Source organism: Fringilla coelebs, assembly GCF_963513975.1.
Source record: "Fringilla coelebs genome assembly, chromosome: 3".
Lineage (NCBI taxonomy): Eukaryota > Metazoa > Chordata > Aves > Passeriformes > Fringillidae > Fringilla > Fringilla coelebs.
Window position 1 is genome coordinate 34912765 of NC_140030.1, and position 17377 is coordinate 34930141.

At 41.4% G+C, this 17377-nt stretch overlaps 1 protein-coding gene and 1 long non-coding RNA gene across 2 annotated transcripts in view; one reads left to right on the plus strand and one right to left on the minus strand.

The window, feature by feature from the left end:
• ME1 (malic enzyme 1) overlaps nt 1–8162 on the minus strand; it is a 155214-nt gene extending 147052 nt beyond the window's left edge. The window contains exon 1 of the mRNA XM_084202238.1: nt 7552–8162. Coding sequence (XP_084058364.1) covers nt 7552–7656 — 105 coding nt within the window. The 5' untranslated portion in view covers nt 7657–8162. The remainder of the gene's footprint in view (nt 1–7551) is intronic.
• Nucleotides 8163–10289: 2127 nt separating this feature from the next.
• Nucleotides 10290–11149, plus strand: LOC311152206. Its single transcript, XR_014616047.1, has 2 exons — nt 10290–10383; nt 10694–11149. It is a non-coding gene; the product is annotated as an uncharacterized lncRNA (long non-coding RNA).
• Nucleotides 11150–17377: the final 6228 nt, after the last annotated feature.

Below are 17377 nucleotides of genomic sequence, written 5' to 3' on the forward strand. Positions count from 1 at the left end.
CTCTTCTCCCTGGATGGTATGACAGAAGATTCTAGCATCAAGCCAAATCCATCCTCTGTCTCTGACTAGAAACCATCAGCATCTTAATTTAAATATCTAAATTCCTACATAAGGTAAAACACTTGGAAGCACCAAAGCCTCTCCCCAGTCTCCTGCAATTTAATGCATAGCCTTGCTACTTCTACCTGTCCATGGGGAAGTTTGTTCCGAGTCCCACCTTTCCTAGTTTGTAGGTGCATGTTTGCTGTGTCATGTTTTCTGCAGTTTCCTGTACAAAATTTTGGCTACCATATATTACAAACTGGCAACCCTACCCACATTCTATTGCCTGTTTTGTATACTAGATTTAGCTCCTTGGTGTTACGTTAAACCAGACAATAGAGATTATTTCTGTAAAACTATTCCCAGTCACAGGCCAGGCCTCATCTGGGAACAAAGTACAGAGAAAGCATCTCCATGAATGACAAGAACATTCAAACAAAGCTTAACTAATGGCCTACTATCAACAAGCTTTATTATTGTACAACCAATCTCATTAGACAGGCACACACCCAATAGTGTTATTTTTGGTTTTTTCTGTCCTTTCCTTGCTAGTCTTCCAGACATGGTGGGCCACAGAGCACACAGACAACCTCCATACATTTCCTCCCTCCAGGGGAGCACAAATGACACCTTAGAAGAGCTCTTCAGATTTGCAGGGAGGACAAACCACTTGCTACTGCAGCTGAAATCCCAGGATCACGTCCTCCACTAAATGATCCTTTTGAAGCTTCTTCGAAACAGCTGTGCCACTAAAAATTCTCAACTATAAACTGAAAAAAATTAATGAAGGACCTAATTGAAGGCTATTAATACTCTCTTTCAGACCTCCAGAGCCTGGAGCAAGGAGACCTTTGGCATGAAACTGCATCAACCCCTGCAGGCATGGGCAGAAGCAGTCAGAAGCAAGTAAAGAATGAAATACACAGCCCACCTAGCAAGCAAGGAAGGAAAGCATGACAAAGCAAAGACAGCACATTTTAACCTCTGGTCATTGGTTAATAAGAAACATTCTATCATATGCAGTTCTCTTCCTCCTCCCCTCCACAAGGCAAGCAGGGCTGAGGGGAGTGAACCTTGTGTCTCCTACTGCCGCAATTTCTGTTTTTTTCAGCAACAGCTTGATACAAGACAGTGATTCAGCAGAATTGGATATATAAAGTGAAGAATGCAAAAAAGAACCTCTCTACTCGAAGATACTCTCTGCAGTTTATTTTACCTAGACAGAAGTAAAATTCCTCAGTGAACTCTACTCCTATTTATTGTCAGCATCCATAATTAGGATTAAAAAAAAACACTCAAGTACTCTGGCCAGCATCTCTATAAAACCTACTGTTGAAAGGCACATTTAACTCAATTTAAATACAGAAATTGTGCTTACAAGGTGCTCTGTGCCAAGACTAATGTTTCTATTCAAATAGCATTTATAACCAATGGCCATAGGATTTCTCAATCAAAAGTAAAAAGGTCAATTTTGTATTCAACTACTGACGTTCACAAGAAAATTACACAACTGAAGATAGTTTTTAATGCCTGAAGCAGATTTGCAGGAAAACAGTTCTAGGTTTCAGCTTCCGGTGACAACTTACACCGCTATTCAGTTGCTATTAATGCTTTTTAGCTTACTGCATAACTTCTTCTCCTCCATTTTATTTGCTTTTAATTCAAGTCACAGAACTTTGTTCCCAACTTGCTGTCTCAGCATTCTGTTTCATAACTGCAAGCAAAGAACTGGAGGCCAACAGGAAGAAAAGAACACCAACCACAGCAACTTACCTACTAGGTCAGGAGCAACGTATTGGAGGCAATAAACACTGAGAGCTGTATACATTAAATAGAAGACAGTGATAAAATAGTCTGATTTAAACACTTTGTGCTTTTTCCAAGACTTTCTCCTTATTAATAGTATGCAGGACAACCTGCCTTAAAATAAGAAAAGAGGGAAAAAAACATAGAATTTATTTTTAAAACCCCTCCACACATACTGAAAATAAAAGCTGTTATACAAAAGACATCCTGCATGACTACTCCTCCCTCACCCCTCAACAAGGAGTTTACAAAAAGGAGGAATACACTGCCAGTGTGACAACCTCCTCAACCAGCCCTGTGGTATCCACCAGTGAGCCACTATCAAGCTCACACCCTTGCCCAAAACCCAAGCACACAAGGTGGCTGCATTCTGCCAGCCTGCAACTTATGATCCTCATTGCTAAAGAGCAAACAGTTCTTGTATGAGCCAACCTCATACTTGAAGAACCTCCTGGTTTAAGTTGCCATTCTGCAGAACAGCAACTAGTATCAAAGACACCAGTAAGAGATAAAAAATGCAATGCTTGTCAAACACAGGCAAAATTGATAGGAGTCCACTCTAAAATGCTTCAAAGACCAGATTTATCCACTTTTTGTGCTAGCACAACTACTATACCACATATTCTTGTCAAAGAACTGAAAAATCACTTGGTTATCCCTATCAAGATCAGAATTGCTCTGCTATATGATCTGGAAGGGATAAGAACCAAGAACTACTACTTTTAAAACCTTTGAAGTTGTAAAGGGCAAAAAGTCAAAGGAAGTAGAAGACAGTCAGAATGATCAGCAACTATACTAAAAAGAACTCCTCAAATTATACCTTTACTTTCACATGCAACTAACAATCTTCTCATCTAAAAAACACTCTCATTCCTACAACCACTTAAAATTAAATAATCCCTTGCAACATGAAGTAGCTTCCAGAAAATCTGTATTACAAATTAATTATGAATTGTAGATAACTCTAATATGCAATTTAAAGAAGTGTTTTCCTCCTCCATCCCCAACGTCATCAGCTTTCTTCCAACTAGCTATCTACAGGAAAAGCCACAGTAATATCTGCTGGGCATTGGCCACTCTAGAAGACCCACCCAAAGAACACACAAGTTTAAGATGTGAAAATACAAACACTATCTATGGAAGGAAAAATAGCCTTCTATTTCTTGGTATTTGATAAAGGAATAGATTTATTTAAAGGAAGTTCTTGAATGCTTCTTCTAATTGAGCCATCAGACAGAGAAAATCTCCCTGGAATACTTCTGAGTTTTTACTGAGGTTTGGGTTTTCTGAGACCTGTTGCAGGGTTGCCCACTAATGTTAAAGTCATAAAATCTTTTTTGTATGTCACCCAATCAAAATCAAATTTGCTTTTAGAGAGGCAACTAGTTGTGTACAGAACAAAATCTATCTGTATTTCACAAGCATTCTCATTCCACTGTCTGAAATGTAGAGCAAAATGGGAAGTCCATGAGTATCTCTAAGATACTCAAGATACTCTAAGATACTGCAATTGATTTTTAGTAAATTAGTACACCTAGCATATGTAAACTGACAGGAGAGACATATGTTCATATCTTAATGACCCTCTAATCACCTGCTCATTCCCTCAGCCTAGAATTGATTACTCACCAGAGGCACCTTCACTCTTCTGCCTCTCCTGAGGGTTCCAGCTGAGCCACTGTTAGAAATAAGACACTGGGATGAATGGACCTTTGCTCTGTTACAGTATGGTCCTTCTATAGTAAATCCCATAGTAAGTCAATGCACTGACAATCAACTCCAGCCAACAGCTAATGTCACTTAATGAGAACCTGCTAAGGTTCAGGGGCATCACATCTGGGAGATATAAGGGTAAAACACCAATGCAATTGCAGGTGGGATGGACATGGAGTGCTCTCAGATATGCAGCAGATATCAGACAGTCTGTTCTGAAATTCTACAGTGCTTTAGTGCAACTTGAATAAAGAGAAAGGAAAAAAGAGAAAGAAAACAGTTTGCAAGCACGTTATATTCAGCAATAACAACAGCAGTCACTCAGTAGAGGAGTTAAAATCAGGTATCTGGGGAGGAGAAAGAGCCCTCCAGCACTTACACTTAATAGAGTCACTTATTTACTGCTCACTGAATTGTTCTGGAAGAATATAAAAGCAGCCTGGAAACAAAGCATTCCTCCCATGGCAAAGTTTCTCAGTCAGGGAAGAGTTTACACTTGGCAACTAATACAGGCTATTGGGAAAGTTTTGTATTGAAATGCATGTTTATCTATCTTCGCACCAAGATTCCGAAAATAACCAGCTTACAGGAAAATATGATTTGCTTAAATATTAAAAGGTAAAAAATTAAAGATGAAACTGTAGTGTTAAACTGTTTGCATGCCTTAAAACTGTAAACTTGTCCACCGAACAAAGCATAAATGAAATTTACAGTAGGGAAGGAGCAAATTACTTCCACGCTTCTGTAGCTCATCAGCTTAAAGAGCATACAACTCCCGGCCAAATCTATTTCAGTGAAAAGAAGTGAAACTGTGTTTGTTTTCCTTGTAATTGCTATTTACAATGTGTCTGGCTGCCTAAGGGAAAAAGACAGACAATTACCAGAAAGGTTCTAAATACACTTTTAAACACAAACAGCTTAAAATTTCAGACAATAAACTGAATTACAATTATTGTCCATAGACTTGGACACACATCTTCAAGTAATTAAATTCAGCCTGTTACAATCCACTGTTTGTCATGATTTTTGATGTATCACTGCTGCTGAGATGGCACAAACCAGTCAGGGACCCTAAATGCTTTACAAGAGGTGGGGAGAGAAGGGAGGGGAAACAAATCACAAAACCACCAAACATTTTTTATTGAACTTTTTCCCGCTGAAGGTTGACATGTTTGTGAATTACTGATATAGTCAAACATAAAGGATTTAAGAATGACATTGCCTAGGGAGTCAATTTTGCCATCCAAGTAGAAGTAGAAGCCAAGCAGAAAATAAGAAATTTGGGTGTTTTCTCTGGCATTCACACAACCTTTTCTCTCAAAAGCCAGGAAGGTTAAGTATAAAAAGCAATGGACAAGCATGCAGAAATCAAGTTTTATTGTTGAATGAGGGGGGGCAATTAAATGGAGCACCTAAATGGAGACAGAGTTTTGGGATTGGGTTTTCTGTTTTGATTGGTTTTTTTTCTTTTTAAATCTAGCACTTATTTCTTCTTACATCTGTTTTTAAAGATGTTCAAGTATGAATGGTTCCATGTAAAATTTTCAATTTGTCTGAGAAAAGGAATGTGTTATTTGAGGACATAGGCCCCAAGCTCCCACATACTGAAGCTTGCAAGCTGAAGCTGGTAAGCAGGTAAAACAGTTCAGTTTTACCTGCTTGCCAGGGTATCTGTCTTAAGAGACCCTGAAAACATCATCTGCCTTTCTTTTCTACAAGTCACTGCTCGATACCACTATTTAGTACTCACAGCCTATTTTTGTCATGTAAGCGTAAATAGGCCTCTTAAAAGTGGCACCATATCCAAAAGAAAGTGCTGATCCTAAGAAATTGCAACTCCTTGACAGGGCCAAGATAGCAGAAAGTTCTGGAATCTTGCAGGACTGCAAGAAATCCCTGTACTTTAGAATCGCTAAAGGAGATATTTTATCGACTTTAAATTGAATTCTCAGCAACCTGATGCTTGTTTAATGGCCTTGACAATTGAAAGTGAACTGGGAGTAGCAGCTTCCATGTGTGCAGGCAGGCCACAAGCTATCAAACTGGCAACCATGTGGGCAGTTCTCAACATATCTGAATTTAGTGCACCTACACAGAATCAAATATACATATATCATACATGTATTAGGGTGCAGTACATCTACACCCACAAAAACATCACCTGTCTCAGTCAGAAAATGGGATTATCTATCCTTTACCAGGCCAGGACCAGACTTTTCTCACAGGCACAAAGACCAGATTTTTCAGCTGAGCATTTCTAACATCATGGGTGGATGTGGCTGGTAATGAACAACTATCTTTTCCTGCTTCTTTACTTTACAGTACACATGTGCTATACCACAGCTGAGAGTGTACAAAAGAATAAAGCCTAGCCCAGGAAGAGCATGGTGCTAACCCACCAAGGTTGGCAGTATGATCTTCACAAACACCCTTCACTTAAGAGCTGGACTTGATAATCCTTGTGGGTCTCTTCCAACTCAGAATATTCTGTAACTCTTCTGTTCTGTATATTAAAATCAAGCAATGCCCATCCTCTTTAGCACCTCATCTGTGACAACCCATCCTTACTGTACTCTGTTCAGAGGAAAGATGTAAGGCATGGGAGCCTGCCTCTGACTGCCCTCCAGTCAATGCATTTTAGAACAGGCCTCTTTTTATTTCTTTAAACAAGGTGAGTTTTCTGTTGGGTTGGCCTTCCTGGTTAAGCTGAATCAGACTTTTTCCATGAATATTACAGCTGCTTAAATGCAAACCCAAGCAAAACAGTCTCTCCTTGGTCTCTTCTTGGGAGTTTTATATTTTGGTAAATTTTCCTTTAACCTGACCTCAGGAGACCTTCTCAGGCCTACATAGACTTAAGACAGCCTCTAAGGAAACTTTGTAGTCAAGCACCAAGACTAATAAAAGCACTGTTCATCTAACTTACACATAGAGCTTTTAGGGATGAGCCAACCTGTCCAGTAAAACTAGAGACACAGTTTTTGTCAATTTATCCAACTCAGAAATAAGAAAAATGACTGCATATACATTCCAATGCAGATGTACATGTCAGAGCACCATTCCAGTTAATGTGCAAGGTGAAATTTGGAGGTAAGGGTCTGACCAAGGCTTCATGTGCTAGGTGTGGTTTCTTATCTACCTTTAACCAATTTTCATTTTGGCAGTAAATTCAGGGCTTGTCATGCCAATTTAATCATTCTATTATTTGAACTTCGCATCTTTATCAAGGCCGTTGTGCAAACACTTCTCTACTCAGCTTTATGTTTCCCAGATTAGTTTTACAGGTTTAGAAAGTTTGATGAAGCTGAATTACCATTCTTAAGCAAACTGGAAACGAGTCAAAAAGGTTTTGCTGTGCTATGGCATCCCTTAGAAAAGCTGACTGCATTAGCTGATGCAGGGAGGGGAGGAAACTGCAGTTGCATTTTGGAGCTCCAAGAGGAATAGTTGTGATAAACACATTTTCCACCCTGCCAGACGAGAAAACGCAGGACAGCACCAACGGCCACTTCTACCCGCAGGAAACGAGGTGGGGCATCCGTGGAGAAGAGGATTGGAAAAGAAGGAGGGTACCGGGAAAACAGAAGCACGGCAGCAGGAACTCGCACCAGAGCGGCGTAACTTTCAGCAGCATCCTCCTCCCCGTGCTGCTGCTGCTGCAGCTCCTCTACCCTGGGAGCTGCCGAGGGATGGCTCCGCGGCCCGAGCCCGCTGGGGCGGCGGCGGGCAGGGCACCGGCCGCCCCCCGCCGCCCGGAGGAAGAGGAAGCGGCGCCGGGCCCGCAGGAAGTGCGGCTGCCCCGGGCCCGCCGCCCCCGGCCCCGGCCCGGCGGCCGCTGCGCCGTGACAGGTGGCGGCGGCCAGAGGCGGCCCCGGGCCCGGCTCCGCGGACGGCGCCCGGCAGGACCGTTCGTCACCCGCGGGGGCCGCGGTGAGGGCGAGGGCAGCCGCCCTCCTCGCCCAGCGGAGCACCTGCCCTGCCCGCCCCTACCTTGTTGAGGTGGGGGTCGCGGAGAACCTCGTAGCCCCTCTTCATGGTGAGCTGCAGGGGCCGGGCGGCGTTCCGCCTCTTCTCGTCTCCCTTCCCTGCTTGCATGGTGCGGCGCGGCGAGGCTGACTGCCGTCAGGTCGCTGCGGGAGCGGAGGCAAAGTGGCGGCGGCTCCTCCTGCTGAGGTGACCGCCCGACGGGGTGGGATGATCCTACCGGAGGGCGGGAGGGAGAGAGGGAGGGGGCAGAGCCGTGGCGAGGCGCCGCCGCCGCGGGAGGGGGTCACCGGCGAGCCGCTGAGTCACCGGCTGCTCCGCGCGCGGCCGGGCGGGCGCCCAGGTGCGAAGGGCAGGGGGGTGCGGAGCCGCAGCCCTGCCCTGCCCTGGATGCAGGCTGCGCTGCCTTCTAGCACAGCGGACGGGCCGCCCGGGGAAGGAGGCCGGCCTGGGATCACCTGCTGCGGGGGGCTCGCAGGCGCGGCTCTGCCTCGTCACGCCGGGTTTGGCGCAGGGGCCGCCGAGCAGCGCGCCCGGGCCCCATCGGCCCGGACCCCGCTGACCCCCCTGGCTCGGCCTCACGCAGGAGCCGGGCCTCTGCGCTTGAGTCACGTTCAAGTTTCACTTTCCTTCTGCTATTTAAATGGCCATGAAATTCAATCTTTCCCGAAGGGGACGGACCGCATAGCTTCGTACAGTCCGGAGCGCATGTTTGATGTAATTAGCTGTGGGTTGGCTGCAGCTGTGGTGGCTGAGGTTGTGCCTGGTCAGGATGGAGAGCACCGGGGCAGGGCAGGTGCTTAGCTGGTTTGTACCGCTAGCCCTGACGTTTGTTTTCAATATGTTCTGAAATTCTTTGCGTATAACCCCTTGTGTGCTGTGTCACTGCGGCTTTATTCCTCTAAATTCGTGTATGTAAGCAAAAATAATTTCCAAATGGATGCTGTAGTCCTGCTGGAGAATTTACACAGCTTTAAATGTGTGACTAGAGGATTAATTTAGAAGGGTTTTGTTTCTGTTGTCAAGCAGCAATGAACAGGTACAGATCTTGCAGCTCTTTCAAACTCACCTCTTTAATCAGTAGGCCTTGTATCTGTATTACTACCTAACCTTTTATTTAAAAAAAACCAAAAAGCAAACTTCCACAGAATCTGGTTTTTACCTAATTTCCTATTAAGTAGCTCTGAGAAGTTTATTTGCAGATAACGAACAAAGGAAAGTTGGAAGCATTCCAAGTCTCTGTTTCTGGAAACTTGACTTGCAAGTCAGCAGAAAATTCAGTAAATAGATTTGTCCCTTGGTCCACCATCTCAGTATTATGGAAAGCAGTAAACTAAAATAAAACTTTTCTTCAAAACTTTAAAGCTGAAGTCTTTCTGATCAATTATCCAGCTTTCCTTGGATTTCTCTCACTAGCTAAATACCTTCCTCCCCACCCAAGTCCTGAATATTACTATCATGTATCAGGGATATGTGGTTTCATTTCAGCTCTTTTTTAGTTATAAAATTGAAAAGCAACATAGAAACATCCTTTCGCCTTTCTTTGTGAGTACACTGAAACCATTCTGATAGAATGCTTACCTAGTGCAATATTTTGTCTGAGAGTAATGTGTACTGATGTAATTTTTATCTTCATGTTGCAACACTGTTTATAAAAAAATCCTCTTTGATTTATGTGAAAAGTCACTGCAATCATTGTGAGTACCTGCTCAGAGGTCTGACCCCAGCTAAGTGCTTGTCCTGACTCACTTTGCCCAAGTTATAAAAGGTAGGTAATGAAGCAGCTAATTAAAGTCAAATTCATTGGGATATATACATTTTTTTTATGTAATCAGAATTCAGAAATTCATTTACTGCTGTGTTTTTAGTATAAATTTACTCCTCCCTATCTTCCTAAAAATACAATTTATTTCCATTTGTTATGTTCAAACACTTATAAAAACTAAATCATAACTATCTTTTGAGATAAATGAGTTGTAAGAATGGCAACAAGTCTTTTCAGCTCAAAGGGAAGACCAAAGAAACAAGAAAAAATGGTGTCATGTGTCACCTGTCACCTGTAAAAATCTTCCACTTGAGACCTGGAACATTTTACCATTTAATGAGATTAGTAAGGATTTATTTGTCCAAGTCTGCTGTTAGTGATTACTTTTCTTCTAGACATTATACCTTCCTTCAAATTCAGTTGTGGATTTGTATTGCCTTTACAGAGTATCTTTGATCAAGAGAAATTTTAGAGTGGTTTTTCTAGGACCTCAAAATATTCAAACTGTAAAAATAATTCAGGGGTCCAAAGGAGTAATGCTCAGCAGTTACATCTGCAGTCAAAGGTCATTATTCCAAAAGAGGACTACATTGCATAATAATGGCATAATATAGTCCTATTTATAGGACTATAAATAAAGCTTTTGTAAGTGACCACATTATTTGTAATGGCTGTGTACACAATATAGATTTTTTGTAAATGTTAGCCCACATTCAGACTATTAGTGGGCATTGTACCCTATTGGTGTGTTTCTGACAGAAAATATAGTGGTTTTGCCTTTCTGGCAGGCACTTAATTCTTTTTCTCAAATGTTTTCTGTATGGAATACTTTTAAAACTCTTACTCATGATTTTCATAAGTACTTATGGTTTCTTCCCACCTTCTGTATTTCTTGTCTCTCTCAAATCTCCTCAGATGTACTAAGGATATATGAAAACCTCCACTTGAAACAATCCTAGGGAAAAAAAAAAGACTAGAAGGAAGATTGGTGGTGTGATTTAACCCCAGCCAGAAACTTAGCACTATGCAGCTGCTCACTCACTTCTTGAGAGGGGGAGGAGAACTCAAAAAAGGTAAAACATATGGGTTAAGAACACTTTGATAAATTAAATGAAGTAAAATACAGTGTAATGATAGTAACTAAAAGTGAGGTAAGAAAAAAAGAGGAGTAAAACCCAAAAAAACCAAGTGATGAACAAGACAATTGCTCACCACCTTCTGACCGAACTCCAGCCCATCCCCAAGCAGCAATTGGCCCCTCATGGCCAAAAATCCCCTGATTTAATTTAATGAGCATGATATCGTGTGGTACGGAATATCCCTTTGTGTCAGCTGTCCTGCCTGTGCTCCCTCCCAGCTTCTTTCGTGTCTCCTTGTTGGCAGAGGATGAGAGAATGAAAAGTCCTTGACTGAGGGTGAACACTATTGAGCAACAGCTGAAACATCAGTGTTATCAACACGATTCTCCTACTAAACCCAAAATGCAACACTCTACCAGATATTAAGAAGAAAATTATCTCTGCCGAGAACTTGACAGCCTGCTTTTTCAAGCCAGTAGTAAGGACAGATAAGTCCAGAAAAAGAAATTTCTTTATTGTATTTAATTGAGATGACTCACTGTGTTTAAATATTTAAGAATGGAACTTGGGAAATATCCTTGTGTTACACATGGGTGATCAGAGGATTTAGACTCCCTCAAACTACTTTTTGAACCACTGTTGATTTTGGGAGCTGCATATCCTGCTGTGACACTGGGGAGGGGTTATCTTTCAGGGCTACCAGTTTGGAAGAAGGGGAAGGGAACTCCTATGTCCTGATGAAAGAATCCAGTTAACTGCTTTTATGGTGGTACTTGTGTGTCATGTCTGACTTACCCCATTAAGATCAGTAGTCAAACTATTACCAGTAACAGTTGGGTGCTCACTGTGGGGTCAGGCAAGACCTCATCAGCCCTGAATCAATAGAAAGCTTTACTTCATATGTTTGAACCATGCCAGTGCCCTCCATACTTGTCAGCACAATGTTTGCTTTTTTGCAATAGTGCAACGCTGTTAACTTCTGCTGGGTTTGTGATCCAGTATAACCTCAGGTCCTTTTGTGAAGGGATGGAGGTTGGGTAAGTTCATTGGGAGAGACTTTTAAGATCATTGAGTCCAACTGTTAGCCCAGCACTGCCAAGTCCAACACTAAGCCATGGCCCTAAGTGACACGCCTACACCAGTTTTAAATGCCTCCAGGGACAGTGACTAATTAAAGGATGGAGATGCTCCTTTAACCCTCCTTTTGCTGCTCATGTATTTATAGAAACATTTGTTTCTATGCATTCATTTACTGAGTTGCAAATTTTTATTGAGTTATAATTTTTTTGTTGAGTTGGCAATACCAAGTCAAATTTGGCAGGGACACATGGTTAGTTTTAAAAAATATTAATTGTTTCGTGATCTACAAACTAATTGAAGCATTTTTAAAGTCTCTTTAACATAAACATTTTTCAGTGGTGGGTAGCAATCCTGACTTGTGCTAGGTAATTTGAAAATGAAATTGAATTTTTCATCATTGGGACATACGTTTTTAGTTAGGCTGAAGGAGAAGCAAAAATTGAACCGTATAAGCAGTATGAGGTTATTGTTAAATCATGATTTTTTTATTATTTTGAAGTGATTTTTATAACACAAAGGTATTTTTTCTAAAATGTACACTTTAAAGTAGACAATGCCCTCCTGAAGTTAAGAGCAGAATCTAGTAGAAGGTTTGAAATGCCCAAGTGCCAACACTCTGAGCACTGCCAGCCTGCTTGTCCCTGCCCACATTCCCAGGACTCCTGCCCACCGTGACATGGTTCAATATCCCATATCAGCTCTCAGGGTCATCGATCACTGCCCCAGCAGCACCACAGCACTGCCTGGGCCTGCCCATGGGCCCTGCTGTCCTGGACCCTGACCACCTGTGGGCTGATTTACCAGCCCAGCCTCCACAGCCTCGTCACTACAGAGTCACTCAACAGTCATGAGGCTGTCCCTGACCCTAGTTACTGTCGCTGGGCTGACCCCGTTTCACATCCTCAGCCCAGCCTCAGCAGCACAGCGCATGGGCAGGGCTGCCCTCAGCTGCCCCAGCCTGCCCTCCTCCTTCAGTGGGACGAGCCACAGCTGGTGACACCTTGCCTGCCTTGCTGGCCCAATCAGGGACACCAGTGGCCCCAGCCCACACTGCACCCTGGCCAGAAGATGGGTATGGAGAAGGCAGAGCCAGGCTCTTTTCACATATGAGGAGGGCAGTGCTAAGAGGTGGCAGTAACAAGGTGCGCCCAGAGAACATCCAATTGGGCTTAAGCACAACGTTTTCAAGCAGAAGGGTGGTGAGCACTCAAGCAGGTTGCCAAGAGAGGTTGAAGAGTCATGCCTGCAGCATTTCAAAACTTGACAAGGCTGTGAACAATCCACCTTTGAAGGTCAGTCTGTTGACAACAGAAGGTTTGGCCAGATGAACTTCAGACATCCTTTCCAACGTGGACTGTTACGTGATTCTGCAGGTAGTACACTGCTGAGAGTGACAAATTCTCTGAACATGCAGGCATTTTTACAGGAATTTCATTAGAGCCACAAAAGGCTGTTCCTTCTCATTAATTCACCAGTTTTCTTTGATCTCACTATTCAGTTTCTGACTCTCCTTCTATTGAGGATTAAATCTGTTTGACCTGTGGGGTTTTTACTCAGAACTTGCTTCACACCTCTCACGCTTTATCCCTTTCTGCTAAGGGTTTTATCCTACTTGCATTAAATTTAGTTAAACTGTTGAACTTCAGCAACTAGTGGTGAGTATTGTAAGACTCCACAATTTTGGAATCCCTTGCTGGGTTCATAGAAATACTAAAATTATTTCAGCATAATACATACATTTTACATATATTTACATATATATATATATATATATATATATATAAATCAGCAAGAATGCTTGTTACCATTTCTGTTAGTCAACATTCCATTGTCCATGTGTCAGAGGAAAAAAAACGTGCCTGCCCCCCTTGTTGCTGGAGATGTTGAAGCACTGAGAGAGCATGTCCGTATATGCATGGTACCATTAGGAACTTCCAGCACTTCTCAAGTCAGATGTAAGTTAGGAAGAGACATATAGAGGTAGTTGCATGTCTACATAGCCACTCACACTTCACAGTAGGCCTGGAGCAGAATGAGACTTTAATTTTCCCACATGCCAGTGTTAACGTATTGACTGCTAGACCATGTCCTTGTTATTATAGTAAATCTAGCACAAGGACATTAAAATATGCATGCCACAGTGCAGCATGTTCTCAGAAGATATTCTGTCTGTATTTATGTTTCAAGAAGGTTAAATAATGCTCAAAATAAGCATCCAACCCTTTTCCAGTGTTTGTCCAAATAGTGCAGTTTTCTAAGAAATTTTCTGTTTCTACAAAAAATACCCCAAAACTGTAGAGGCCCAACTATTCACTTGTTGTCTTTTAATCTCACAAGAACAAAACTAATGTGAGGAGTAATACATTTCAAAGGTGATTTAAAATGCCAGTATTTTGAATATACAGACACTCAGGAGTAACTTAAATGACCTACATAAAGGCGTAAAAACTCACATTCCTTCTCCTCAAACTATTCAAAATCAAGCAAATCTTCCTTGAAATATCCTGTTAAAATTAATTTCCTGAATTGGCTGGGGATGAGAAATGTAAAATATTTCTAGATTCCAAAGCATACTTATCTGAAGGTTAGGAAATCTTAATAGTGTTATCTTTTCATCACTAATGCAAATGCCTATATTTAACACTGCACATAGTTTTAGAAATTTAGATGTGCACATTTATTTCCATCTCAAATATTTTAGAGGTATTTTGTAGAAGAATGTTTCAGATTAGGAGAGTTAAAATTTTTTAGACTGTTTGGTTAACTGTCTCAGAACAAAATTTTCTTGGCTTCATTTTAGTTGCACTAACACTGAATTTAGAACTGAAGATTTTTGAATGCCAGAATTAAATCACTATGACTTTATGGTATGATTTGTATCTTAATGCTGGGAGTTCACTGTCTTACTAGGAATAATAGGATTTAGAAAATGGCCCCAAACAGCACTTTTACTTAAATTGCTGTATCAGATCTATGTTCCAGCAATAAGAGTGGAAAATCTGCGAGACTCCTTCCATTGTTTATAAAAAGAGGGTGAATTCTTTCAGCTCTGCCAATTACAGACAAAATTTCAAACAACTTCAGCACCTTTAGGATAATTTTGGAATAGTATTAGCAAGTGCACTTCCATTGTTTGCTTCCATGGTTATGTCTGGAATTCTAACAGTTTAGCAACAGACAAAGCATGCTCAGAAATTTTCCTCTTTTAACTACTTTGTCTCCTATACACAGGAGCCCATGAAAGGTTTTTTCTTTTCCACCTGCTAATTACCATAAATATTTTGGAGATTGTTCTACAAACTCTGTTTTGTTTTTCCAAATCATTAGCAATGTTAAAAACAAACCTTCTGACAAAAATGTTGGCAGAAGCTCAAAAACAAGTTGCTAGGGTCCTTTACATGTTCAATTGCCAAAGCACATGAGGTTTAGCACATGAGATTCCAGCCATGCTTATGTTTTTTATGTACAAATAATTTAGACAAGACCAAATAAAAGTTAAAATCAGTTGAATCATCAGGGAAGAAGGATGAGGCAGTGCTTTTAGAGGTAGAGAATTGCTACTCTGCTTTAACAGAAGGCTGTAAAGACTGGGTAAAGGGATCATGGGCATCAATGGCAATGATGCTTAGTTTGCAATTACTTGTAAAAGGCCTAGATAACTTCAGCATGAGTACAAAACACGAGGGCAAAAGAAGGATCATGGAATGGCCTGGGCTGGAAGGGACCTTAAAGATCATTTGGTTTCAACCTTCTGCAGTGGGCATGAACACCTCCCGCTAGAACAGGTTGCTCAAGGCCCCATCCAACCTGGCCTTGAACACTTCCAAGGATGGGACATCCACAGCTGCTCTAGGCAACCTGTTCTGCCTCACTATCGTCATAATGAATAAATTCTTCCTAATATCTAATCTAAACCTGAAAGTGTTCAGTCTAAAGCCACCTCTGCTTGTCCCATCACTACATGACCTTGTAAAAAATTCCTCTCCATCTTCCTTGTAGGTAGTGGAATGCTGCTATAAGGTCTTTCCAGAGCCTCCTCCAGGCTGAACAATTCCAGCTCTCTCAGCCTGTCTTCATAGTGCAAAGCCCAGGATGTGATTGTCTGTCTGGTTTGCAAGTACACTTTTACAGCTCATGTTGAGCTTCTCGTCAACCAAACCCCCAAGTCTTTCTGAGTGGACTGCTCTCCAGCCAGCCTGTATTTGTGCTTGGGATTATCCCAGCCCAGGTGCAGGGCTAGGGTTAGGGTTGCTCTTGGTCTTGTTGAATTTCAGGAGGTTCACATAGGCCTATCTCTCAAGATTGTCCAGGTCCCTCTGGATGACATTCCTTCCCACCAGCGTGTCAACTATACAACACAGCTTTGTGCCACTGGCAAACCTGCTGAGGGTGCACTCAATCCCACTGTTTATCATTTTACCAAGCTTAACACCTGAAAGAGAACACTCAAGTGAGGGCTTATAGTTTGTGCTTCACTAGAGCATCAAGAAGAGTGTTTCTCTCCAACCACTTTTAGGATGATTCTTACCTCGTGATTATTCAGGTAGTAGCAGTCAATGTCCCATGAACTTATTCACTGGTAGATCTGTTCACCTTGTCATCCAAAGAGTCTTTCTATACAGCTCTATAGAGGCTCTCAAAGGTCTGGAGACTATAGCTTTAATACAGTGGTTCTGCCTACCATAAATCCTTAATATGAAGCCAACAAGCATCTAATAAAGATTTATACTGAGATAAAAATAACTTCCCATACCAAAACCCCAAAAGGATGCTGTGTTTCTAAGACAATATTTTGAAGATGGACTAACCTGGTCATTTTGAAATTTGACAATGTTTTCCAAATAGCATTATGTCCTTTTACATAGTTAAGATTAATTCTTCTGAACATAATTTAGAAAGATGTCCAGTGTTATTTTCTGTTGTGCAAAAGAAAAGAAATAACAGAGACTTTGTTTAAACAGCAGATTTTCTGGTTGCAGGTGGTCATGTACAAGATAATTCACCATTACTGTGGATTTGCAGTTACAGGACAAGAATGACAGAGTTTCAGAAATAATGTGGCGTTGTTGCCTGTGCATAGCAATTAGTTGGTGGCCTAGTTCAGATGAGAGTTTCAGTGTCTTATAAAATGTCCAAAGAATAGCTGTCCTAGTTAATATAATTGACTGCAAGGGACAGTTGAAGGGCATGGTTTATTTATTTGAGGAAACATTATCCAAAAATTAAACAAATTTGGGCAATAAATAAGCTGTAGGGAGAAATATGAGTAAATGATAAATTTTAGAAGTGGACCAATAAAAACATTACTGCACAGCATTAAATGTCTTACCTGACAAATAATCAGGTGTCTTCTGGCTTAAGTTTGTGAGCAGTTTTATTGTTCATACTTGTAAGAAGACACTTCTTGAAGAAAAAAATTACTCAAAATGTGTTTAAGTGTTTTAAGGGTACAATAAAAAATATGTAAATAAACATATCACTACTTGTTACTCTATCCTACCATTATTGCTTGTAGAGTCCTTATAATTCTTCTAATGAATGCTCACACCACAGGTTTCCCTTATGGCTTTACCCAAAACCTCTAAATCTCCATTTAAAAGAGAATGTTATTAATTTTCAGCAAATCCCACTTCTATACAGCCCATGCAGTCTGTGCTGTGACATGCCTCTAAAGGAAGGCACTGCTGGGGAAGTACAACAGCTACAGTGACACAGAGGCCTCTTTCCTAAGTGGTGCTAAGTAAATTAAAGTAATCCATTGTGTATGTTTAATATTTGGATTGAATATAATCTGCCATTTCGTTACTCACTCATTTGCTATTGAAAGGAGTTTTGAAACTGCATCTCACTCTGCCTCTCTCCCTGCAGCTGTAAGCATACAGTCAGACTTACTTTTGCCAAGCTCTAT